At 48.0% G+C, this 25,437-nt stretch overlaps 1 protein-coding gene across 2 annotated transcripts in view; it reads left to right on the top strand.

Annotated features, from left to right (window-relative positions):
- Positions 1-25,437, top strand: part of MYO7B (myosin VIIB) — a 1,466,311-nt gene that overhangs the window by 1,180,735 nt on the left and 260,139 nt on the right. For both annotated transcript variants that reach the window (XM_069213753.1, XM_069213751.1), the window contains one exon: positions 5,340-5,521. In XM_069213753.1, the coding sequence (XP_069069854.1) occupies positions 5,340-5,521 (182 nt within the window). The remainder of the gene's footprint in view (positions 1-5,339; positions 5,522-25,437) is intronic.

Here is a 25,437-nt window from a genome sequence, read left to right as displayed (position 1 = left end):
TCTGTTTCTTTTCCATCTGTCCTGTCCCCCTCAGGATTTCGAGATTACCTAAGCTTGACATTAACTACTACACGCATTAATAAAATACCAGATAGAAATGTGGTTATTTAATCTTTGGATAGTCATCCATTGCTTTATGAATACATTATATTATCCCTACTGACAACTTTGAGCAAGCAATGTGGGAACTGATGTCATGGGGCTGAATTTAGGCTTCCTTCCAAGCCAAGTTTTAGCGACTGCAATCACTTGGAGCCACCTTCCCTTCCATCTTTTTTTTGCCCACTACATCACTGGTCCAGAAGTTCAGTTTGTACTGTTCCTATTGGAGCATCACCAAGACTGATTTGCATAATGCTGTCTGCCAGTTGAAGGTACACAGCGGGCTAAAAATGGTGGACTGGCGTACAGCCTTGGATATTCCAAGTATATGAGACATTTGCAATTATTCCACCCATCACGTTTCATTGTTTCAATATGATGCAGAAACTTCATGGGGTGCCCAAAACTGACCCTTGATTTCTATGCCAAAGGATCAAAACATGCCCCTCAGTGATGAGGCCCAATAAGTCTACTTACAGTCCATGTGTTTCCATTTATAGGGGATTTGACCAGGCAGTTCACGCTATACAGTTACCACAGAAGCAGTAACAAACCGATTAGCATTTGATTTCTCTGCTTTTGCAGACGGCAAAAGGTGATGGACTAGAATGTGGGTCGAGTGATTGCCAACAGCTGAGAGTTTGCGAGCACTCCTCCAGTCACCTTTTGTTGTTTTATGTCCAGTTGCTTCATTGATTCTCTTCTGTATCAACAGATAAGTAAACATGTCTTTATTAAGAATATGTACAGTACAAAACATGGCATTATGACACATTTGACATTGACACATAAATTGTTGCAAACGAAAGTTCATCCCTTAAAAGAGAGAAAGTATTAATAAAACTGCTTCCGGGGTTGGGTACTGCCTCCCTACCTGTTATGTCTGTCACATGTCTGCATCTCATTCAGTTAGTAGTCAGCTAATCAGCAACCAAGCCAACACTATTATCTCACATGACATAAATTGCACAAACGTGTGTGTCTAACCAACTATATCACATCTAGGGGGGAGGAAAAGTGGGAGAATGGGGGGAGGCAGGCAGCCTCCAGAATTATAGCCATTTATTTCCATTTGCCCCCACACACAGCCATCCCGGGTTTCAACTCCCTACTTCATTGCAGCATGGACCCTGAGTTCTGGATCCCGGGAGGCCTCAGGTGGATCATCCAGTCATGGCTCCATAGCCTCCAGATTTTCCAACATGACCCCCCATATCTCTAGATCCCCCATTTGCCGATGTTGTCTCTCTATTGTTGAATGGTGGGTGGCCCAGGTTGTGTCCAGTGGATGGTAAGGTGGCACTTAGCCAGTACCAATCCTAGTAGGGTAGACCTGTATCTCACTTTGACCCCTCTTTTAGGGGTCGGGAGCACACCCAGCAGGCAGTGCTTGACCCAGCCGTCCAACTGCATGCATGCGGCTTCTCATAGAGTCTGCAGCACCCCCTCCCAGTATCTCTTTAGCTTACCACACCCACATCATTTGTAAAAACATTGCCAGACCGTTGCTGGATCTGACCCACATCTAGGACATGCAGCAGATCTCAACACCTTAATCCTATGTAACCTTTGGATGTTAAGTAGGTTCAATGCAAGTAGTAAAACTGGGTACTTTTGAACTGTGCGTAACTAGCTACTTCCCGGATCTGCGTACAGGCCTGCATCCATTCGCCCTCTGTAAGTGGCTCATGAAAGTTGCTTGTCCACCTGTCATGGACCACTGTCATATCTGTCTTGCAGTCTCCCTTCGGGACTTCATAAATGTGGGATATCCGACCCCTACTGGAGCCAAGATCCAGCAGCAGTCACAGTGTCTGCGACTCTGCTGGTTCCGCAGAAAAATCCGTCCAGACCTTACAAGCCATACGGGACACCTTAACATATTGTAAAAACTTGCCCGGCTGTAGCTGAAAGAAATCCTGCAACTCCCTCATCGTGACGAAAGTGTCATTCAGGTACAGGTCTCCAGCCATGGTGCAGCCCCCCTTCAACCTATCATGACATACTAATCACTGTTTGTATGTGCCAGAAAGGCAGTAGCCATGTAGGGGGAGCAACCTGGCATAAGGTACCTTATGCAACACGGGTGGCTGTCTGCTCCAATGCCTCCTCCACTTCCCGGAAAACAAACGGGTGATCTCCCGAGTCTCTCGCTCCCTGCATTAGGCACCTTGGGAGGCCCGCACTGTCTCCCCACCGCACCAACAAAGTCCTTTCCCCATTCTGTCCGTCCGTGCCCTACTGTGCCACGTATTGTAATAAACCTGCAAAATAATACATCTGCAGGTCCTGTAGACAGTTTTACTCTGCTCCTCTAGGACACCAGAAGACTGTTTAATGTGGCAGATGTGGATCTCGGAATACTACACAGGGAATTAGCAGGACGTTCTGGCATTGAGGCAGCAACACCATTTGGCTCAAGGCCACGCTGGCAATCAGTTCCAGAACTGAATAGATGCTTCTAGGCTCTCAGGCACCTTGCCCATATTAAGACGGCAGCGTGTCCCCGAGTTATGAGCCACCTGTATTCGCAGATAACAGAGGTGATGCTGCTCCCACTAGAGCTCAGTCACGGAGAGGTCTGCCAGGTCCATATGCACAAACCCCGCCAGTAGCAAAAGCACTGTTTTCTGCTTGTTGACTGTAATTCAGACTCCTCACCAAATTCAGCATGATCTCCAGCAACACTCTCACCAACTGCTCTGGGAGGGTGACATGAACTGGTGCATCATCCACATATGCCCATCCCGATACCACATGCCGCCATGTCTGGGCTTAGGCTAATCACCAAGGGGTCCATCACCAAGATGAAGAGAAGTGTCGACAAGGGGCAACCCTGCCCCGTACCTCTCTCAATGGGCTGGCACTCAGATAGTACATTCCTGGTTCGAACACACGCAACAGGCTGGGTGTAGGTTAAATGCAGAAGGACAGAATGTAGAGGACAGAAAAATCGGCCCTAGCCCCAGCGTGAAATTTAGTGCTTCTTGTGAGACTCAGCCAATGTACTAGACTATATGACAGAGACTTGTTTTAAACTGTTGCAGTTTGGGACTGTCTGCCTGTTTGAGAGTGTCAGTCCATGTTAAATAAACTCTGTGCATATTAAAAAAAATCTTTATGTGTATGTAATCCTTCCTACGTGAAGGTGTTCATGTGAGAAGTGAGACTTTCTGTATGTGTGTGAGAAAGAGGAGAAAGAAAGACAGTGAAAGAGGCACGTGCGATTACATATTTATTGCTCTGGCTGTGAGATTTGTGAGAATGTGAGACTGTCTGCTTGTTTATGACTGCTTTTTAGAGGTTGTGTGCTGGGAAAAGTAGGAATACTTTATGCAAGAAGGTACACTTAGCAATTTATGGAATAGGCAGATGGATGATTCTAACAGGGCAACAACTAATCTCCAATGATATGAACGATTTGTGTCTTGCTTTCCAGACACCATATACAGTGCGTCCAGTGCTGGGACCACAGTGTTATGTCATTGCGGCTCTGACGCTGCAGAGGAGAGGAAAAGGTGTAGGATAATGGCATTTTGTTGGCTTTAGGTGAAATGTGACCAGAAGGGTCTGAAATTCCGTTGAGGAGAGCGTGGACGGTAGTCACTATAAAAGGATGACCTTCTGATAACCACTTTCGGATATCTGGTTCATCTGTTGGGCTTGAACACATTTGGGCTTTTTCAGAGATAGGTGGCAGAGAGTGGCATTCAAAATGGTGCAGCTGGTCCGGATTGCAGACCTTGACATGCTGTAGCTGAAATTGTCAAAAACAGATTTTCCTCTCTGGGTTTCCTCTACACTTCTCTTTCTAATAGTATCATTCTCTCGCTCAATTCTTTTTCCAGTGAGTTCTTCTGTCAGAATTCAATTCACCTGGCTTCTGGAATATAGTAATTTACTGCCAAGAGTTGGAGCAATTTTACAGCCTTTAGCTAATTCTCAGGTTCTGAAGTTCTCCTAGGAATGTGTGATTCTCTCAGATTCCCATCAGTATTCACATATGCAACTACATAAAAGTAACAGTTGGTCGTTTCTGCTCTGGAGAAGTGATGCAAACACATTTTCACTTCAAAAGATTTGTTCTCCACAGGAAGAATACTTTTGCCAGTGAAGAGTTTACTGGATGTGGCATAACGGCCAGAGCTGTCGACTTTGAAACTGTGGAACCAGGTTTGAGTCTCAGCATAGGCTCGGCGCCCTGAGATTCTGCGAATGTTTCCTTGTGTAATGTAACTAGTGCTCATGTAAAGCGCTCCATCATGCTCCAGTTCGTGCTATATAAAACTGCAAAACAGGAAAAAAGAGACCTCCCAAAGTTTACGTCTGCCCTTGAGATAAGTAAATGTACTGTATAAAGCGTCATGACAGTGAAACACATGCTGCAACTTTGTACTTGTAGTTTGTCACTTCATTATGGTCTATAATTATACATGTTGTCTTTTTCTTGAAGCAATGATCAGGTAAAAACAATCAGGGGCAAGCTTCCCCTCCAGTTGATAACAGTCCAAAAGAAAAAACTAAGATGGGCATATCCTCCTTTCAAAATACTACCATTTCAGTTATGTGAACCAGGCCTTTATTTCAATCCCCTTAGTGACAAACTTGTAGATACATTTTCGTTATTTTAAAACCAGATTCCGGTTTTAAAATAATGACAATGTATCTACTGTCTTGGATTTCTGTTTTTTCTGTTTCGTTGACCTGGTTCCCCTTGAATGGAACTCCTAAACATATGTTTTTGGCCCGCCTCAATACCACTATTGTTTAATCTACATGTACAGCATAGTGCAGTAAGACTCATTACAGGCCTCAGCAAATGTGATTTTTTAACTCTGCACTTCTCTCTCATTCAGTGTCTCCCTCTTGAAGTCTGTGCACAGTTCAAGTAAATCAACAGTATCCATAAAATCCCACATTTGTTTAGAAATTGTGAAATAAAAAATGGAATCTACTGGAGACTTTCATTCCCTGTTTTGCCATATGTGTATTAATTTTCCCTCATCTCTGACTCTTTTTGCTGTTTTCTAAACGTAGCTATTGTACATTGCTCTGATACCATTAAATTGGGAAAGTTTATACACAATGTGTATAAGAAAAAATAAACTGAGATGCAACACACTGGATGATCCCAAATCTTCAATATATGAAACCATTGTGTGACCTACCAGATTTAGAGCTCAATAGCGGAACCGGTGCCAGAAGAGTAATCCCTGTTTTGTTTTGACCCTTATTAGGAGACCAATCCATCTTGACCTTCTCAAAGGGTGACCTTCTGATCATAACCCAGGACCAAGAGTTGAATGCCGATCATGGCTGGATACAAGCAGAGAATGAAAAAAGTGGTAAAAAAGGTTTGGTTTCTCTTCAAGCCATCTACATCATCCCCACATTGGTCAAGCCTACAAGTCAACTACTGGTAAGAAACGGACAACATAGCTAATGCTTTCATTGACTTAATGGCGGTCTCCTATAGTGGGTTGCCATTTTTAACCATTTGAAACTGCTAAAAGACATATAGTTGACTTGAGCAATGCCATGCTAGGGAAGTGAGACTTTGTATGAAAACATGTATTCACATATAGTGCTAATTGACATAAAGGAAACAGCCACACAGACACATGCTACAATATAACATACATTCACATTCTAATGTTGAGTAAGTTGTGCATTTGATGATCAGAGGGAAAGCAGTTGTGTGCTGAGTCTCACTGCAATGAAAAATATATACTGAGTCCGTCAGTACCCCTGAACTTGTGCCTGAATGCCTGCATAAGTTACTGACATGGTCAAGGAGTGGCAAAGATGGCTCATCATTCTCAAAGTAAGTAATGAATCTTTTTTAAAACATTTATTTATTGAATGTTTTCAGAATAAAACAACAAGACAAAAAACATAAAAAGAGTGCATCAACAAAAAGAGGTATGCGGGTGCGTGAAGAAAAGCAGATATTGCAGGTTCAGTACAAAAGACATCAGTTAGTCATGTCATACGGGCGACCATTAGGTATGTCAAGAGAATTGTCAATGAAGCAGTTAATCCTCTGTTTCCGATTCTATGGAAAAAAGATAATGCCGAAGGTGTGACCATATATCCGTGGGTCAGGATGCTGGCGTTTTTAGTTGTACATAGCCATTGCTGATTTTGTCAATGTCGGACAGGGATCCTAACCAAGCGGAGCTTTTAGATACATTTTTGCTTTCCCAGTGTAGAGCAACTTCATGTTTAGCTAGAAGCAGAGCAATAGATATGAATCACCATATACTAACTGGGATGTCTTGTGTGTACCCCAAAAGGGCCAATAATGGGGTGGGTTCTAACGTTATATTTATCATGGCTGAGAGCAGAGAAAAAACCACGGTACAGCACTGACTAATTGTTGGGCACGCCTAGGTGAGGTGAGCAAAGTGTGCATCCACTGCCTGGCCTTTAGGGCATTGTGAGGAACGTGCAGGGTCAATGGGTGCAAGGAGTTTAGGCGTTATATATGCACGATGTAAGAATTACAAATTTAGCAGTTTATGCCTATGATGTATGTAGATTAACCTGGCCTGGGATCAGCCATAAAACCAGACCTTGTCTGAGAGGGGAGCCCCCAGGTCAGTCTCCCAGGCCACTTGTGCTCTAGTCGTGGCATCAGAAGTAAGGTTAACGCAGGAGCGGTACAGTTGAGACACTAAGGGCCTCATTTCAACCCTGGCGGTCACCAACTCCCAGGGTTAAAGTGGCGTTCGTACCGCCAACAGGCTGGCGGTACGAAATGCCATGTTATGACCGCGGCGATATCACCGCGGTCACACCGCCGGGACCGCGGTTTACCGCCATGGATGTCCCGGCAGTTTACCACCATGGATGTCCCAGCGGACGCAATCCGGCAGGGCAGCGCTGCTTGCAGTGCTGCCCTGGGGATTTTGACTCCCCTTACCGCCAGCCTGTCCTTGACAGTAGACACTGCCATGGAAAGGCTGGCGGTAAGGGGACTCGTGGGGCCCCTGGGGGCCCCTGCACTGTCCATGCACTTGGCATGGGCATTGCAGGGGCCGCCAGGCACAGCCCCATGGCGATTTCCACTGTCTGCTTGGCAGACAGTGGAAAGTGTGACGGGTGCTACTGCACCCGCCGCACCGCCACATTGCAGCCGGCTCCTTTAGGAGCCGGCTGCAATGTTACGACCCACATCACCGCTGGGCCGGCGGGCGGAAACTCTGTTGTATGCGGCTGGTGGGTTTGCGGCTGCATTGGCGGCCGTTAGGCGCTTCAACCTTGGCGGGCGGCGGAAGTAAGTGGTCTCCTTCAGTGTTTATTATGAGCAAAGTTAAAGGTGGGAATTTGTCGGATGCCAATGGATAAGTGGGTATTTTAGAGCGTAAAGTGTGATGCAGGTGAGTGAGCAGGAAGCGTCCATCTGAGATGCCCTCTGGAATCGCATATCATAAGAATGAGTAAGTGCATGGCCGTCTGGAAAAAAGTCATAACAATGGAGAAATTGTTACACAATTTTTTCCCGAGTGAGCAGGAGCTGGCGGTTATAATCAGTGGGGTATGGGGAGAATAAAGAATGCCGCCTCCCAGCAGTCTGAAGAGTTTCTACCAAGTCCAGCAGGTGGAGGAGAGAGTCTGGACATCGGAGGGGTCCAAAGGGACTAGAAGAGAGGGGGAGCCCATTGGTCTTACCCTTTTCAGGTCTAAGGTAGGGGATCTGAGCATCAGGATGATATCAATGGTGCTTGTAGTGACAAAGTGCGGAAGATAATAGTACAAAGGGTCAGGAACTCCGAAACTCCTGCTTTCATAGGGAAGGGTCATGATTTCCCAACGGATGCGGGGCTGGCGATCAGCCGAAATCGATCGCAAAAACAGACTGTGGAGCTTATCAAAGAAACATCGTGTCAGAGGGATGGGGATGTTTAAAAAAAGGTAAAAGAGGCGAGGGGGGAAGATAATTTTTAAGATGGCTATTCGATCCGCCATGGATAGCAGGAGTTTAATCCAGGAATTGACCTGGGTGGAGAGTTTATCAATAGTGGGGGCGTAATGCAGTTGTATAAACTGAACTTTGTCTCTGTGGATATGAATTCCCAGATACTTGACAGTGTCCATGCTCCATGTGAGTGGGTAGGGAATAGATATTGTGACTATGTTATCTGTTAAAGGGAAGATTTCCGACTTGGTCCAGTTTATTTGGAGGCCAGAGTACTGTCCGTATCTTGTGATTTCATTAAGTAGTGGGGAAAGATTTAAGGCTGGTTGGCGAACAAAAAGTAGTATGTCATCAGCACATATGTAAAGTAGGAGAAGCCCATAGGAAAGTTGAATACCTCGGTGAAGATGCTTCTTCTGGAGATGGCGGGCTAAGGATACGTAGCCAGAATCAAAAATAAAGGGGAAAAAGGGCATCCCTGCTTGGTCCCCCTAGTGATGAGGAAAGGGCTGGAGAGAGACCCGTTTACTCACAGGCGAGCCGTAGGGTCCGAATATAAAAGCATAATCAAAGATGAGAAATTATAAGGGAAACCAACTTTATTCAGGACCGCTCTCAGGAAAGACCGTTCCAGCGAGTAAAATGCTTTCTCAGCGTCTAATAACACTGCTGCAGCAGGAAGTTTGACGGAGGCTCGATTTAGGCATGCGAAAAGCATACGTTGATTAAAAGCGGCAGACCAATGAGGACCAAATCTCGACTGGACAAGTGAGATAAGGTGTTCCATTAGCAAGTATAAGAGGGTTGCAATAACTTTCACCGATATTTTGTTATCGAAATTGAGTAACAAAAGAGATCAATAGGAAGAACAGAAGCTGGGGTATTAGCCAGGTTAGAGAAGGAGTGTATTAACTGCCTCATGTAAGCTAGGTGGAAGTCTGCCATGCAAGGGACTCAATATATAAGGTATGAAGATGAGGCACCAGGAGTTGTTTATGAGCTTTATAGAACACTCCTGTGAGGCAGTCTAGAACAAGAACTTTGCTCCCAGCAAGGGAATCAATAGCTTGGGCAATTTAGTCAGTTTTGATGGATACATTGAGAAATTGTTCCTGTCCCGTGGTAGGCCATACCATCTCTACCTCTTCTAGGTAGTTTGTTAGTGCCCCTAAGCTTTCTGAAGCATGAAAGGAGTAAAGATGCTTGTAATAGTGCACAAGGTCTGTGATAATATCAGTGTTAGTGGTGAGGGTGTCTCCAGAGGGAGACCGTATTTATAGGTCAATGTGCCTACTTGAACAGTTTCGGCAAAGAGCCGCACCAGAGTATGCCCAGGGCATTCTCCCTCCCATAGCATCGAGCAGTGGCATGTCTGCCCAGGTATTTTACCCGTCTGTCAGCAAGTTCATGGAATTCGGACATAAGGGTTTCCCCACGGTGCAGTATAGGGGGATTTCAGTGCTCTGCGTCCCTGTGGTCGAGAGCTTGTACTTTCGTCTCAAGCCGCTTCGGTTGTGATCAAATATCACACAGTATTCCAGCATGTTTTGAAATACATATGCTGTGGATATACACTTTAAAAACCTCCAAAACAGTAGCCTGGGTTTCAGCCATTCCCATATTAAGGGAAAAATACTTCTCGACAGCTCCACGCAATTCAGAGCAAAAAACAGCTTAATGCAGTGCCTTGTTAAGAAGCCGCCAGGTTCGCTCCAGTTCTCCACTATACGGAAACCCCATTGCCAATCGGACCAGGCAATGGCCTGATAATGTACGAGGCAAGTGAGTACTGTCTAGAAGCCAGGGTATGCAACTGGTAGAGCGGAGCCAGTAATTTAGTCACGTCCAGAAATCATGGGGGAAGGAGTAAAATGTGTATTTAGTCGTTGTTGGATGGCGTATGCGCCAAGCGTCTTGTAATATGTAGTTGTCCATGTTGTCTAAAAGGACCACTCGTGGGGCTCACCAGGAATATTGAAGCTGGTGGTGTCCATGTGAGGGTGTTGTATCATATTAAAGTCACCTCCCAGGATTATAATATCTGCATCCACATGACCCATAAGGGAATGTATAGACTGAATTAAATCAAGCGTGTCAATGTTAGGGCTGTATATGTTAGCCAAGAGGACACTGGATCCTGCTAAGACACCAAACAGTAATATGTATCAGCCCTCAGGGTCTATGAAGCTAGTGATGAGAGAGAAAGGGATGCTTTTATTAATGAGTATACAAAGCCCCCGAGCATAACACTGTAGCATGAGAAGTAGCGGTGACCTCCCCAGTAGTCAGCAAAAGATTGAGAGGGATAGGGTGGCAGGTATGTCTCTTGGAGAAATGCAAATATAATCCCAATGGCGGGAAAGCTGGCGAAAACCTGTTTCCCTTTTTGGGTATTATTGAGCCCGTAGGTATTCCAGGTGAGGAAAATAACATCTGCCTGGTCGTGTCTTTTGTTCTTCAATTTCACCTATGTATATAGAGTGAATGAAAGGATGTCTGGCATAGATAGTGCAGTATGCTCCCGAACAAGTAACCAACCCCCCACACGCACCAGACAATATACTGTTTGGCGAACCTCCATCCCCCACGTAAATCAATTCTAACACAAGCAGAAGCAAGCCAAAAAGGAACAAGAATGTGTACCACCATTAGTGGGAGGCAATGTTCCGGCAGTGCGGGACCCTGTATATTGAATTTAGTAAAGAAAGGGAGTCTGTACTGCTACAGAAATGAGTATATCATGGCAAATGATCAGAGTTTCAAATTACAGAGAAACAAACGGTGGCATAGTGAGGAGCTGCTTCTTAAGATGCATAGCATTGCGGCGACGATGGTGATGTGAGGGACCTGTCAGGAGCATCACGGCAAGGCGATCTGCCCTCATCAGCATATTATTTGCAGAAAGCAACGGCGTCCGCAGGGGTGTCAAAGATCCGGGTTCGTCCTCCAGTGTTAACCTGTAATCGGGTGTGATATAACATAGCATATTGGAGACCAAGTTTAAGCAAAGTAGATTTGACATCAGTGTACTTGCAGTGGGCCTCCTGGACAGTAGCTGTAAAGTCTGGATAGAGGTCGAGGAGCCTTGGTACTGCAGTGGTCCTTGTTTACAGGCTAGTCGTAATCCGGCATTGCAGTCTCTATAATTAAGGAGGTGCACTATAATTGGGTGGGGAGGTGCTCCAACAAGAACTTTAAGGCCCAGAGATCTGTGAGCACCTTCAACCACAAAGGTGGAGGAGAAATTGCCATTTTAGAAACGTTCTGTAAGGAGCTGTTCCACAAAGGTCTCCAGACATATTGGTAGTTTCCACGATGGCCATAATGCATACATTGTTTCAGTGCAATTCCATCTCCAAATCCTCGTTCTTAGCTGTCCCTGACTTCAGAATGCACTCCATGCTCTCCAGGCTCTTTTCATACTGCTATTATCATCCTCTAGGCCTGATATTCTTTCTACGGCCCATCTAATCTTCTGGATTGGTGCTCCATCCACTCGCCCATATGATTGAGGCGACTATTGAGTGTGTCAAGTCGGGCATCTATGGAGTTAAAGCCGGAGAACAATTCAGCCATTATGGCTGCAGCATCTGCGGAGGTATCTAGTGCAGCATCACCATCCTCTGGGTCCTCTACAGTGGTGGGGGAGTCGGGGCATCTGTGAGATCTGGGCTGCTCAAGGAGTCATTTATGTTGTTTTGGGTCTCCCTGGCCCATTTTGAGAAGTGGTTGAGATGCACTCAGATAAAGTATTGTAAAGGCTGTGAGTTTGTGTCCAAGGATACAAGTCGGCAGATACTCAATAGAAGGCCATGAGCGGTAGTCACCTGTAGGGCGGAGCTCAGTTCTTCCGGATCGAATGTGGAAAATCTGTATCCGTGCAGGGCATTTATGGTAGCAGTTGCCACTTCCTGTGTCTAGGAAAATGTAGGATATAATGTTACCAGTGTATATATGGCTCCAGGAGACAGCGTGAAGCAAGGTTGCAGAAATGCCGTATGTGAAGTGAGCTTGTCAGGTGGGGGCCAGTCAAAACGTGTGGTGCCAATCCCTATGCTATTCGTTGAATAGGGGATAGTAGGCCTGCGATCCTAGCATTCCTGGGTCATCACCAGAGGCACCCTGCAGGCAGTATTAATTATGGGCATTTAGTTGCAGGCCTGACGCAGTCAGCAGGTTCAAAGTGGAATGAGGGATAGGCAGTCAGTGGATGAAAAGGGCATCCGGGTATTGTAGCAGCAGGGAGGGCCGGATTACAAAGCAGCACAGGCAAGGGCACCAGCCATGGCACAGCAGGATCTGCGTTGCAACCTTCCCTCAGTTGCGGCCTATTTGGTGGTAGGAACGGGAAGAGGGGCACGTCACAGCTCATGCCCCTGCTAAGCCATCCAGCACATACCTCTGGGTCCGGCGATGTCAACAAGGGGGGAGCACTCACCCAGGCCGCCTCCCCAGCCCCCCGCAACCACAGCACTTCAAACGAAGTGCACAGGATGGGAGGGCAATGCCACAGAGGGATCGGACCAGCAGCAGTGGGACTTAGTAGTCCCGGCCTCAGGATCACCGACGGCCCCTGTTGCTGCGGGTCTCCCAGGTGCTGCTGGCTGCACGGTCCCCAAGTTAAATGAAAAGATACAGGTGCCTCCTACCAGCCATCGGCCGCACTGTCAAGCGTAGCTCTCCGCTGCTAATATTTTCTGAGTCACCCGATGCTTAAGGATGGGGATTGGGCGCAGTCTTCTGCATATTGCGCCCCTTCTGCCGGAGCTCCACGCTTAGGCAGCCATACTGATTGCCTGTGTGGCCACACCCCTCATATGTAATAAATCTTAAATTAACGTAATACTTTGGCCCATGAAGCACTTAATATTATAACACACACTGCCCTACCACAAGAACCCCATATACCTTCTTGAAGGTCCATACAAATCCTTGGTAACCATCGTAACTTGATGCCATTGAGCTACTAACTGATAATGAAGAAGATAATTTAGTTCCACCTCACCACCAATCAACCTACAGGAGAATAAGAAGTGGTTCCAACAGCAGGCTAAAGATGTAGAAGGCATGATGAACACTGCATTTTTATGATTTTCCTTCTTAAGTTTCTAAATCAGTTATAACGTTTACGTTTTTAAGATGGCTTAGTAAGTTTAGTCTCCCAGCACATCTGCTGACACTTGCAGTTCATGAGTTTCAGTGCAGGGCAGCCTTCGCCTTTAATTCCACAGAGGTTAAAAAATTGAAGGCCTCGTTTACAACGCCCGTGGCGCAGGGTGGCACAGCAAGTGCCTTGCTGCGCTGCCCTACGCCACTGGAAAATGGCAGAAATGCGCTGCATCTACAAGATACAGGGCATTTCCGTCCTCTCCCCCTCCACTGGTACACAAGTTGCTGGCATGCGCCAATGCAGGCACCCTTGCACCATGGTGCATATGTCTGTGTTGTGAGGATGATTGTTTTTGTGAAGGGACACCTTCCTGCACAAAAACAATCATAAGAGGTGTTTTCCACTTTCTGTGTGTGCTGCAGAATGCAGCACACATAGAAAGAGGAAAGACTACATCCAACATTTAAAGTATTAGAGAAGCGGTGGAGGCTGTGAAAATCGTATATCGTATGTGCCCTCAAAAAAAGGGAATTTTTTAGAGAACATTGAGATTTAATGTCAAATACTATAAGAAAGAAAAATAGTAAACATTTCTGGTGATTAGTTAACTCAGTTACTCTGTCCTCTCCATCTACCCTTGAGGCACAAATAAGTGAGGAAGATTGGTTTTCTTTAATTTACTCTTTATGTAGTTGTGGACATGTTGGAAATTTGTTGGTCTTGTCGGCTAATTGTCAATCTGATTCTGAGGTTATAACTAACAGTCAGACTGCAGTGGTGCTGTTTGAAATTATCTGCAACATGAAATCTTCTAGGACCGGGGCACCGGACTGCCTTCCATCTGTTATTTTTAAGAAGGATGCTAAGAAATGGGGCTTTATTCGGAGAGGCTTTTTCAAGTGGCTTACACATGCAGGTATACTCCCAGAATCATGGAAGGGAACCATTGTAAAGCCCATCCATAAAAAATGTAAAACAGACCAACCTGGCAAGGTTATCACTTTTGGATATTACCTCCAAGTTATTCACCCAAACCCCACTAAAACATCTAGCCACTTGTGCTTTTGATACCAGGTTAATGCAAATGGAACAGGTAGATTTTATTCCAAAATATTCAACAACCACTGTTTCTCCCTGTGAGGTGTTACAAGGAGGTCAATGGTACTGGTAAGAGATCTCTGTAGCTTCTTTGTTGACTTCCAGGTGGCATTTGACAGGTTGGGCAGAGGTACTCTTTGGCGCAAACTTCAACAGTGACAAATATCTGAGGCCCTCTTGGATCTCCTGCCAAAACTCCACAGTAGTAACTGGGTCCAAGTCGATCTTGATGGGACAGGTAACTTGTCAAGGAAAATCCCAGTAGAAAACATCTTTTGCCAGGGATGCGTTCCAGCACCTTTGTTGTTCAGTCTGTTCATAGCCGACCTTCCACATATGTTGGCATCAACTCACAGTTTTTCAGCCAAAATTGGGGGAAGGCATGTCAGATGCCTGATGTATGCGGATGATTTGGTGGTCCTGGATCTCACGCCAGTCGGCCTGCAATGCAAATTAAGGCCCTCATTACAACCCTGGCGATAAATCCCGCTTTCCGCCGTGCTGAAGACCACCAACATACCGTTGCAGCGGCGGAATTCCGCTACAGGTATTACGACCCACATCTTGGAATCCGCCACAATGCAGGCACCCACACAAGTCCACCACACCAAAGGTCAGTGATAAACTGGCGATACCAAAACCTACACCGTCACGCCAACAAGAATACGCCCACACTATCACGACCCACGAATCAACGCGGCGGTCTTTCAACTGCAGTAATCCATTGGCAGTAAACACCGCCGCACTCAAAATATACACACATTTACAAAACACAACTACATTGGACAATTCAAACTACACATACCTGTTACACATACACACACCACACCCACAACACTATAAAACACACTGCCGCATTACCCACAAACCCTTACAACAACTTTTTGGGAAGAAGCACAGAGAGAGATTAGCAAACACAACACCAGCATCCACAGACACACAACACCATCACCCATACAACATCCACGCACTTCAAATAACACACACCAACACATCCCCCACATCACAACAGACAGCACCTCACACATCACCCGCACCACATCATGGCACCCCAAAGACACCCCAGGTTTTCAGAGGAGGAGCTCAGGGTCATGGTAGAGGAAATCATCCGGGTAGAGCCACAGCTTTTCGGATCACAGGTGCAGCACACTTCCATTGCGAGGAAGATGGAGCTATGGAGGAGAATCGTCGACAGGGTCAACACAGTGGGACAGCATCCAACAACAGGGGATGACATCAGGAAGAGGTGGAACGACCTACAGGGAAGGTGTGTTCAGTGGTATCCAGACACCAGATTGCTGTACAGAGGACTGGCGGTGGACCCCCACCTCCTCCCCCACAACTAACAGCATGGGAGGAGCTAGTCTTGGCAATACTGCATCCTGAGGGCCTCGCAGGAGTAGCAGAAGGACTGGACTCTGGTAAGTCATATCTTTATTACCATATCCCCCACACCCCACCTGCATGCCATCACATACCCCCACCCTTACCCTCACTCCCATCACTCCATCATCTCACAAATGTCCAACTATCACAACCCACACATCCCAATACCAAGGCCCTGCATGCAACACCTATGCATGGACCACCGTCACCAAAGCATGTCCGGTACAGATACCCACACAGACCCCAAACCAACTATCAGAAAAGTGCAAACACAATGATGCAAGCACAGGAGTAGAGGGTACCTCCACCAATGCACAAGATGGCACACACAGATACTAAAACTATGCATTTACACCCCAACAGGACCCATACCCAACGTCACCAGTCAGGAGGTGCCAGACATATCCAGTCCCCCCACAGAATAGGCCCACAGTGATGACAGCAGCTCTGCATGCCTGGAACAAGATGACCAGCCCCGCCCATCAGGGACCTCCGGACAGTCGGTTCCCCTGCACTGTCACTAGCCACACAGGCCCTCCCCCCTCAGGAAACATCACCACAGCACCCACCCAGCGGGCCCATCCCTCTGTCCCCAGGACAGGTCAATCATCAGTGTGTCCACCACTACAGGGAACCCAGGCAAACCCACCAAATCAAGAAAATCAGGGACCTGGGGTCAGTGGCAGTGGGCACACGGCTCAGGAGACAGAGGCACAGGATAACAGGGAAGCTGGGAGGAGTGCTGTGCGTCAGAGGGAGGACAGGCCCAGGGAAGCGACCCTCCACGAGGCACTCTCCAACATCATGGGAGCATACCACCATTCCCAGGAGACCATGGGCACGGTACTGGCCAAGTTTCAGGAGACCCAGCGGCTGCAGGAGGAACACTACCTGGGGATCAGGGAGGACTTGAAGTCCATTAACAACACCCTGGTCACCATTGTAGGGGTGCTGGCAGACCTTGTCAACACCATGAGAGACACAGTGAGACACAAACGGGCCCCTGACACTAGCCTGGACGATGAACAGCCCTCCACCTCTGCCGGCACTAGTGGACAGGAGGCACCACCACAGGACCAACAGGCCACCAGCACCCCACCCCCTGCAGAAGGAGAACCACCCCACAAACGGTCCCTGAGATCCAGGAACAAGACAGAGAACATTGCGAAGACGCCCGCCAGGAAATAAGACCCTCCTGAATGTCACCCTTCTGTCCCACTTTGTAACCCTGTCCACATTAAACTGCCATTGCTCCCCTTCCTATGCCCCATTGGACAATGCACCTGTGAGACCAAGAGACTGGACTCTGCCATGGACATTCCTTCACCATCACCCCAGCCCATTCCACACACCCCTGCATTTATTAGCACAGAAATAAACACCCTTGAATCACCAAACAATCTGGAGTCAGTCTGTGCTTTCACAAATGTGTAATTGCAACATCTCTGAAATATAGCAATGTCAATTTACTTGTTCACATACCAATGTTACACAGCTGTAGGCCAGGAGTAAACATAGCAGAGGGCACAAATTGGGACCGAGATCTTTGAAATGGAAAGCAAAAGTGACATGTCAGGGTCCATACACAGAGTGAAAAAGGCAGACTTATGCTAGGTCCTACAATAGTATGAGATGTGGGAAGCAGTTCCATCCTCTTACCTGTGTCTCACTGGAAATATTGCTTGATGATGTTGTTTCGGTTGTCTACATCTTCTTCTTCTGCCTCCCCTTCTTCACTGTCCACAGGCTCCACAGCCGCCACAAGACCAGCATCGGGCCCATCCTCCTGCAGAAAAGGCACCTGGCGTTGCAAAACCAGGTTGTGCAACATACAGCAGGCTACGATGATCTGGCACACCTTCTTCGGTGAGTAATATAGGGAGCCACCTGTCAGATGGAGGCACCGGAATCTGGCCTTCAGAAGGCTGAAGGTGCGCTCTATTATCCTCCTAGTTCGCCCATGTGCCTCATTGTAGCGCCCCTCTGCCCTTGTCCTGGGATTCTTCTCTGGGGTCAGTACCCATGACAGGTTGGGGTAACCAGAGTCACCTGCAAATATCGAGGGACAACAGTTAGACATCCTCCAAACATTAGGGAATCTCCCATACCCAGACAGGAAATGAAACTGTGTGGGGACTTTAGGCTCGCCTATTAGCCACACACGGTGCCTCTGGAGTTGCCCCATCACATAAAGGATGTTGCTATTCCTCAAAATGTAAGCGTCATGCACTGAGCCAGGATACTTGGCATTCCCATGGGAGATGTACTGGTCTGCCAAACACACCATCTGCACATTCATAGAATGGTAGCTTCTCCGGTTTCTTTACACCTGTTCATTCCTGTGGGGGGGACAAATGCCACATGTGTACCATCAGTGGCACCAATGATGTTGGGGATATGTCCCAGGGCATAGAAGTCACTTTTCACTGTCGGCAAATCCTCCACCTGAGGGAAAACAATGTAGCTGCGCGTGTGTTTCAGCAGGGCAGATAACACTCTAGACAACACGTTAGAGAACATTGGCTGGGACATCCCTGATGCCATGGCTACTGTTGTTTGAAAAGACACACTGGCCAGGAAATGGAGTACTGACAGGACCTGCACTAAAGGGGGTATTCCTGTCGGATGGCGGGTAGCTGACATCAGGTCAGGCTCCAACTGGGCACACAGTTCCTGGATTGTTGCACAATCAAGTCTGTAAGTGATAATTATGTGTCTCTTCCATTGTCAACAGGTCCACCAGGGGTCTGTACACAGGAGGATGCCGCCATCTCATCACCTGCCCCAGCGGACGTGCCCAATGGAGAAGAACGGTGAGCAGAGGGTCATACAACACATAGGTTTCACAAGGCTGTTTAGCACTAACGTTAAAATATCTCTATGTGCCTTTGTCTGTCATATTCCTGGCCTAAATAGGTGTGACACAGTTATTTGGCCTGCTATGTGGCCCCCTGAAATGGCAGCTGCCTGACCTGCAAGGTGGGACAAGGTGAAATGAGGTAACTGCGCTGGCGTTGTACACCGTTGCGGTAGCCAGTCGAAGACCGCGGTGCAATTCAGCATTGGGCCCTATGGGTTCCAGGAGCCAATGACGATGTACGCCGGTGGTGACGGTACGCACCGCCACGGATGTGACCGCCATCAGTTCACTCACTTGATACCTGACCCTAACAGGAGAGGACCTACACTGCAAGCACTGCTGTGACCTGTGTCTGGAAGCGACAATGGCTAGTGTCTGGGGAAAGGGCCCCTGCCTTCACTGCGGAGGAGTTGGAGAAACTGGTGGATGGGGTCCTCCCCCAGTACACGTAACTGTACGGTCCTCCAGACAAACAGGTGAGTAAACTGTGTGCATGGTGGATGGCACATGATTGTATGGGGTGTTGTTGATGGAAGAGACGGGGAGGGACAGGCCAGCATGTGAGGATGGTGTGTGTATGTATGTCTGGGCCAGGATGGGAGGTTTGTGGGCAATGTGTGAGAAGAACTGTACAGGAGAGTAACATCCATTATAACTTCACTTTTCCTCTAGGTCAGCATCCACCAGAAGAAGGGGATTTGGCGTGCCATCTCCAAGGAAGTGCCGACCCTGGGGGTCTACCATAGACGGAGCACCCACTGCCGGAAAAGATGTGAGGACCTGCGCCGCTGGAGCAAGAAGACGGCGGAGGCCCAGCTGGGGATGGCCTCCCAACGCAGAAGGGGGGCCCGTCGCACCATGATCCCCCTGATGTACGGGATCCTGGTGGTGGCATATCTGGAGTTGGATGGGTGCTTGAGGGCATCACAGCAGCCACAAGGGGGTGAGTACTCTCTCATTCAGCTGACTCTGCACGCATTACGAGGTGTCAGGGTGGGGGAGGTGGGCTGTGGGTTCCCCTAGGCCAGGGCAGACACGCAAAGGTAGATCGATTGATTTGCAGCCTCATTCCCTGTCCAACCCCAAAGGTGGTATTTTCCCTCTACACCTAGTCAGGCTCCTGTGGCTTCCAGCTGTGCATAATATGGTTCTCAACAGAGTCCCCTATGGGCATGTGCTTTTCCCCTGCCCTGTAAGTGCATGGCTTAGTGCATAGGGCTGCTCCTTGTGTGTTGTGTCCACCAACGGTAGTGGTGATGCATGCATTGACCATGTGTCTTCTCTGTCTACCCCCACCTTTTGTTTTGTCACCCTGTCCTTCCGTGCATTAGCATCATCTGGCGGAGGAGCAGTGGCACCAGAGCAGGAGGGAGCTGCATCCCACATGGCCCTGGAGGGTGCAGTAACGGAGTCAGAAAGCACCAGTGGGACGGAGGGTGAGGGGAGCTCCACGACGGAGACAGGAGCAGACACCAGCGACAGCGACTCCTCCTCTGATGGGAGCTCCCTTGCAGTGGCGGGCACCTCTGTGCCCACTGCATCAACAGGTACAGCCGCCACCCCCTCTACCAGCACCACCCTCTCAGCAGCCCCTCATCGAGTTTCCCGTGCCCACTCACCCAGGAGGGTGGGCATCTCCTTCACCCCAGGCCCTCAGCCCCTGCCCCAGTCAGTCCTGCTGCCCTCATTGACCTCCTGAGATCCCTCACTGTTGGGAAATCTACCATTTTGAATGCCATCCAGGGTGTTGCGAGGCATTTGAAGCAAACAAATGCATATCTGGAGGGCATTCATTCTGGCCAGACGGCCCAACAAAGAGCATTTCAGGCTCTGGCCTCAGCACTGATGGCAGCCATTGTCCCTGTGTCCAGCCTCCCCCCTCCAACTTCCTCCACCCAGACCCAATCCCCTGTACCTCAGCATATCCCAAGCACACCATCTGACCAGCATGCACACTCATCAACACAAGAGTGGACATGGCAAACATAAGCACCACACATCCCACCTGCACTCACACAAGCACCATCCCCATGCAGACACACCAACATCCATTGCCTCCACTGTGTCCCCTTCCTCCACGTCCTCCTCCTCCCTCCCTGTCTCATCTACACTCACACTTGCATGCACTACATCTTCATCCACTACCTCCATCACCAGCACGCCCATCACCACACACCGCTCATGTGCACTCACCACCCCCACTACCATTCACACATCCCCTGTGTCCTCTCCCAGGGTGTCTGTGAGCCCTCCTCCCAAACTACACAAACGCAGGCACACACCCACCCAACAGCCATCCACCTCACAACAGCCTCCGGCCCATGCACGTTCACCCAAATTCAGCAAACGTACACCTCCTACAACCACTACCTCTTCCTCCACTCCCAAACCCCCTCCATCTTCTTGTCCCAGTGCGTCTAAGAAACTTTTCCTGGCTAACATTGACCTCTTCCCTACACCTCCCCCTATCCTTCCCCTAGGGCCAGGCTGTCCAGGTCCCAGCCCAGCACCTCAGCCACCAAATCCTCCAGCACAGTGGTCTCAGCAAGTCTGGTCACATCAGGGGTGACACCCATCAAGGCTGCCAATGTGCCACCTAGCGAGGCCAAGGAGCAGGCCATTCCACCACCTGCCAAGGTGAAGAAGGTGCCCACATGCCGGAGGGAGAAGCCGCACCTACCAGCAAGCAAGGGCTCCTCCAAGCCAAAAGGGGACAGTGGCAAGGCACCAGCAGCGACATCAAAGGTGGGGAAGGGACACAAGCCGAAGAGCAGGTCAGGACAGGGCACGGAGGCTCCAGCTGAGGGACCAGAGTCACCCCTTCTGTCAACCACAACACCAACCTGTACGCCGGTGGACACAGGCACCTGCACCTCCACCTGCACTGCCACCTGCACCGCCATCTACACGTCTGCTGCCTCACCAACAGTTCCCAGCATCATCCCCAGTGGGCAGCCGTCCGAGGCTGCAGGAGACATCTCAACAGGTACAGACACATGCACCACCGTCAGCACCTATGCCACAGACACCGCCACAACCACCACCACCAGCCCCGCGACATGCTCAGACAGTGCCACCACAGCTGACATGGCAATCATCCCCAGTGGGCAGGCGTCCGAGGCTGCAGGAGATGTCCTAGACCCTGCCCAGAGTACATGAGGCATGACTCCCAGCACTGTTTGTACCAGCAGCTGCCAGGCGAAGTCGCAGCAGGGTGGAGTGTGTCTCTGCCTCCATGGAGTATCATGCTACCTGTTCCCAGGCAATCTCGTGGCACACACACCCAGGTGAGGGAATGGGACCTGCCACACTGCATGTGAAGCAGTCTGGGCACAAAGCGCCCTCCAGAACTAGTGCTGATTCATATCCACTACCTCAGTCCTTGGCAGGATGAAGCACTCTGGGCACAAAGCCCCCTCCAGAACCAGTGGAGAAAGACATCCACTACCTCAGTCCTTGGCAGGATGAAGCACTCTGGGCACAAAGCCCCCTCCAGAACCAGTGGAGATTCACATCCACTACCTCAGTCCTTGGCAGGATGAAGCACTCTGGGCACAAAGCCCCCTCCAGAACCAGTGGAGACTGTTATTCACTTGAGAGACTGTGGCTTTGCACTCCCCAGGATAAAGCAGTGGGCAAACCACCTACTGGAGAGACTTGAGAGACTGTGGCTTTGCACTCTCCAGGATAAAGCAGTGAGCAACCCACCCACTGGAGAGACTTAAGAGACTGTGGCTTTGCACTCCCCAGGACCAAGCAGTGGGCAAACCACCCACTTGAGAGACTTGAGAAACTGTGGCTTTGCACTCCCCATAATAAAGCAGTGGGCAAACCACCCACTGGAGAGACTTGAGAGACTGTGGCTTTGCACTCCCCATAATAAAGCACTGGGCAACCCACCCACTGGAGAGACTTGAGAGACTGTGGCTTTGCACTCGCCAGGATAAAGCAGTGGGCAAACCACCCACTGGATAGACTTGTGAGACTGTGGCTTTGCACTCCCAGGACCAATCAGTGGGCATGGAGCCCCCTCGTGGAGCAGTGGCGTCATCCGTTCATCCGGCTGAGGTGCCCCCCTCCACCTCCCCCTGAGTTGCCTGTTTATTTTCCATCTGATGCCCCTGCAGTGTTCTCTCCGTTTCGAGTCAGGTATCATGTGTGGGCTTCGCCCACGCATTTTGGGACACAGATCCACGGACAATGATTTAATTAATATCAGGACTTGTGTAGTTGGTGTACATATTTGTATATACTGATTTTTGAATTTGGCCTATCTGATATTTAATTGATTACACTGGTTACAATCATTTCCTTTTGTCTTTGCATTCTTCCAGGGGGTGACGGGGTGTATCTGTAATGTTGTTGGATCAGTTTGTGTGTATGGTGTTGTGGGTGAGGGTGGGGGTGGGGGTGTTGCGTGTTGCGTGTGTGTGTCACTCTCTATTCCCTCCCCCTCCCCTGTGTGCTAGGTGCACGACTCACCTTGGTCTTCGCCAGCGTCTTTGCTGCTCCTGATACAAGAGGAGGTAGACCAGCATGGGCAGGACCTATAGTTCGGGCTCCATGGTATCCTGGTTGTTCGCAAAGTGTTGAAAGGTGAGTGGTTTCCGTTCCAAGTCCTGTTTCCGCCGTGCTTTTGATGGCATTGGTACCGCCCCAGATAAGGTGGCGGATAGGCGTGTTGTAATACAGTGGCCGGAACCCTGTGTTCCGCCTGTCTGTTGGCGGTTACCGCCGCGGTGTTTGTTTCTCCCGCTGTGGTGGTCGGAGTGTTGAAGTGGCTGTCTATGTTGGCGTTTTCCGCCAAGGTCGTGATTCCATTTTTTTGTTCACCGGCCTGTTGGCGGTATTACCGCTGCTTTAACAACGACCGCCAAGGTTGTAATGAGGCCCTAAATGTGTTAAGTTCTTATTTCTGTGATAATAAATTAACGATAAATATTGAGAAGACCAAAACTCTGCTTTTTAGTAAGTGGAAAAAGAGCTTCTTGTGATTTTTGGACAAGCTGTGGTGAGAGCAAGTCCAAGAGTATATCTTGGGATGATTTTCTCAGATGATCTGAGATGGGATAAACATCTGGTCAGTCATACGTTCACATTGTTGTTGAAAGTAGGTAGGCCAAAACGATTTGATATGTAAATATGGTAGCTACACTTTTGAGCCACTAAGTAAAGTAATTTTGTGGAAGGTAATCCCCAGGGCCCTATATGGAGCAGAGGTATTGGCAATGGTCAGACAGGGTTCATGGAAAGGACTCAAGGGTAGCACTGTGAAATATATTCTTGATTTACTAAAACATGCTATTATCCAAGTGATAAGGCTGGTGTTGAAATCCATAACATGGAGTGCAGTGGCGGATGCGAGGGCCCTACGGTTCTATTTTACAACCAAAAATTGATCCGCTGGTGAAAAACGTTCAGCTTTGATTTTTCCGGAGGTATTGTGAACCCGGTTAAGGTTATGAAAGCAAACAAAACCAGGGCACTCCGAGTAATGAGTCCACAGTGAAGAGAAATATAGAATTATTTATTTCCTTATGTTCAGAAACATAAACACATCAAGGTTCAGAGACAGCCAACACGTGTTTCGTCCAGCAGGACTTTTTCAAGGCATATAGATGGCATCTATATTTCTCTTCACTGTGGACTCATTACTCGGAGTGCCTTGGTTTTGTTTGCTTTCATATTGTCTATACAGCACGGCACAGAGGAGGCATTTTCGTATCCTTCCTTGTTCTGTGCATTCTAGTACCCGTGGTGGTTGGGTATTTATACCAGGCTGGCACCCTTCTCATGACTTTGCCTCTTCTACATGGACATTGTTGTTTCCGTTTCAGATGTGCGATCTGCAAGCATCAACCACTTTTTCAGTAATCTTTACTGGTTAAGGTTATCTTAAGGTGATTATGAATCAAGTAGGTGTGTCGGATATGTGTGGAGTTGGGGCTAAAGTGAAGAAAATCAGCCAACTTAAGAACACCCTTAGAAGCTGTGCAGAGGAAACTAGTGAGGATGTCCTGTATTTGGAGAATAATAGATCATTTGTGCCTTTCCTGAGATTTTTTAAACCAGTTTTCTTAAAGTATGGAATAAGGTCCAGAGTCATGGGTTAAATTTGTTGGGCGGATTAGGTCATCAGGATGGGGCTATTGCTGTAGGTAAATTCCTGCACAAAATTGTATCTTCCTGTGCTGGAATTTACAGCAGCTAATGCTTCTCTAGATTAGTACCTGTGCCATCCTGGTGGCCAGATGCGTTTTCTGCTTTATCAGGCTGTTGTTGATTTTATTGGGCGAAGTGCTAGGTTTATGAAATGAGGTGAACAATCAGGGCCTTTTAAAATGGCTGGTGAAATTAAGTTTTTGATAACATTGTCTTCTGCACCTTGCACTTTGTACTATGCACTTAATTAACTATATTTGTGATATGTTGCAGACTTTATTAGAAAGATTTTCTGAGTATGAACCGAAGAGGTCAATTGTGGCCTGCTAATGGCGAATTAATGAAGGTTCTGGTGACTATGTTTGCACAACGCACTTTGTTCCATGCACTTTAATGCCCGTGACTGTGACACTCTGTTGATTATATTCTAACAGGCCCAATTGGAGGTACACAGTTCGATACTGACTTTGATGTATTGATATTCTTGTTTATCTATTTATTGATAATTTTATGATATTTTTAATTGTTGTACTTGTTGAAGCTAAATGCGTGCTATATTTCTGTAAGAATTTATTTATTGGAAATAAATTAATTTGATTTAATTTGAAATTGAAGCTGGGATTTCTGCTAGTAGTGTAATATTGGGAAAAGCCTGTTAAATATCATCACAAAAAAATTCATATTTGGAATATTCAGAAGGTGGATTGTACTTAATTTGTAATTCATGAAAAGGGACAAAACATTGCTTTTTCAATGTTGATCTATGATTTCCCAAAATAAATTTATGTCTTGCATTTA

The sequence above is a fragment of the Pleurodeles waltl genome, chromosome 11, assembly GCF_031143425.1.
Source record: "Pleurodeles waltl isolate 20211129_DDA chromosome 11, aPleWal1.hap1.20221129, whole genome shotgun sequence".
Taxonomy (NCBI): Eukaryota; Metazoa; Chordata; class Amphibia; order Caudata; family Salamandridae; genus Pleurodeles; species Pleurodeles waltl.
The sequence above is the reverse complement of the archived record's forward strand: the minus strand, read 5'-3'. Positions and strand labels throughout refer to the sequence as shown.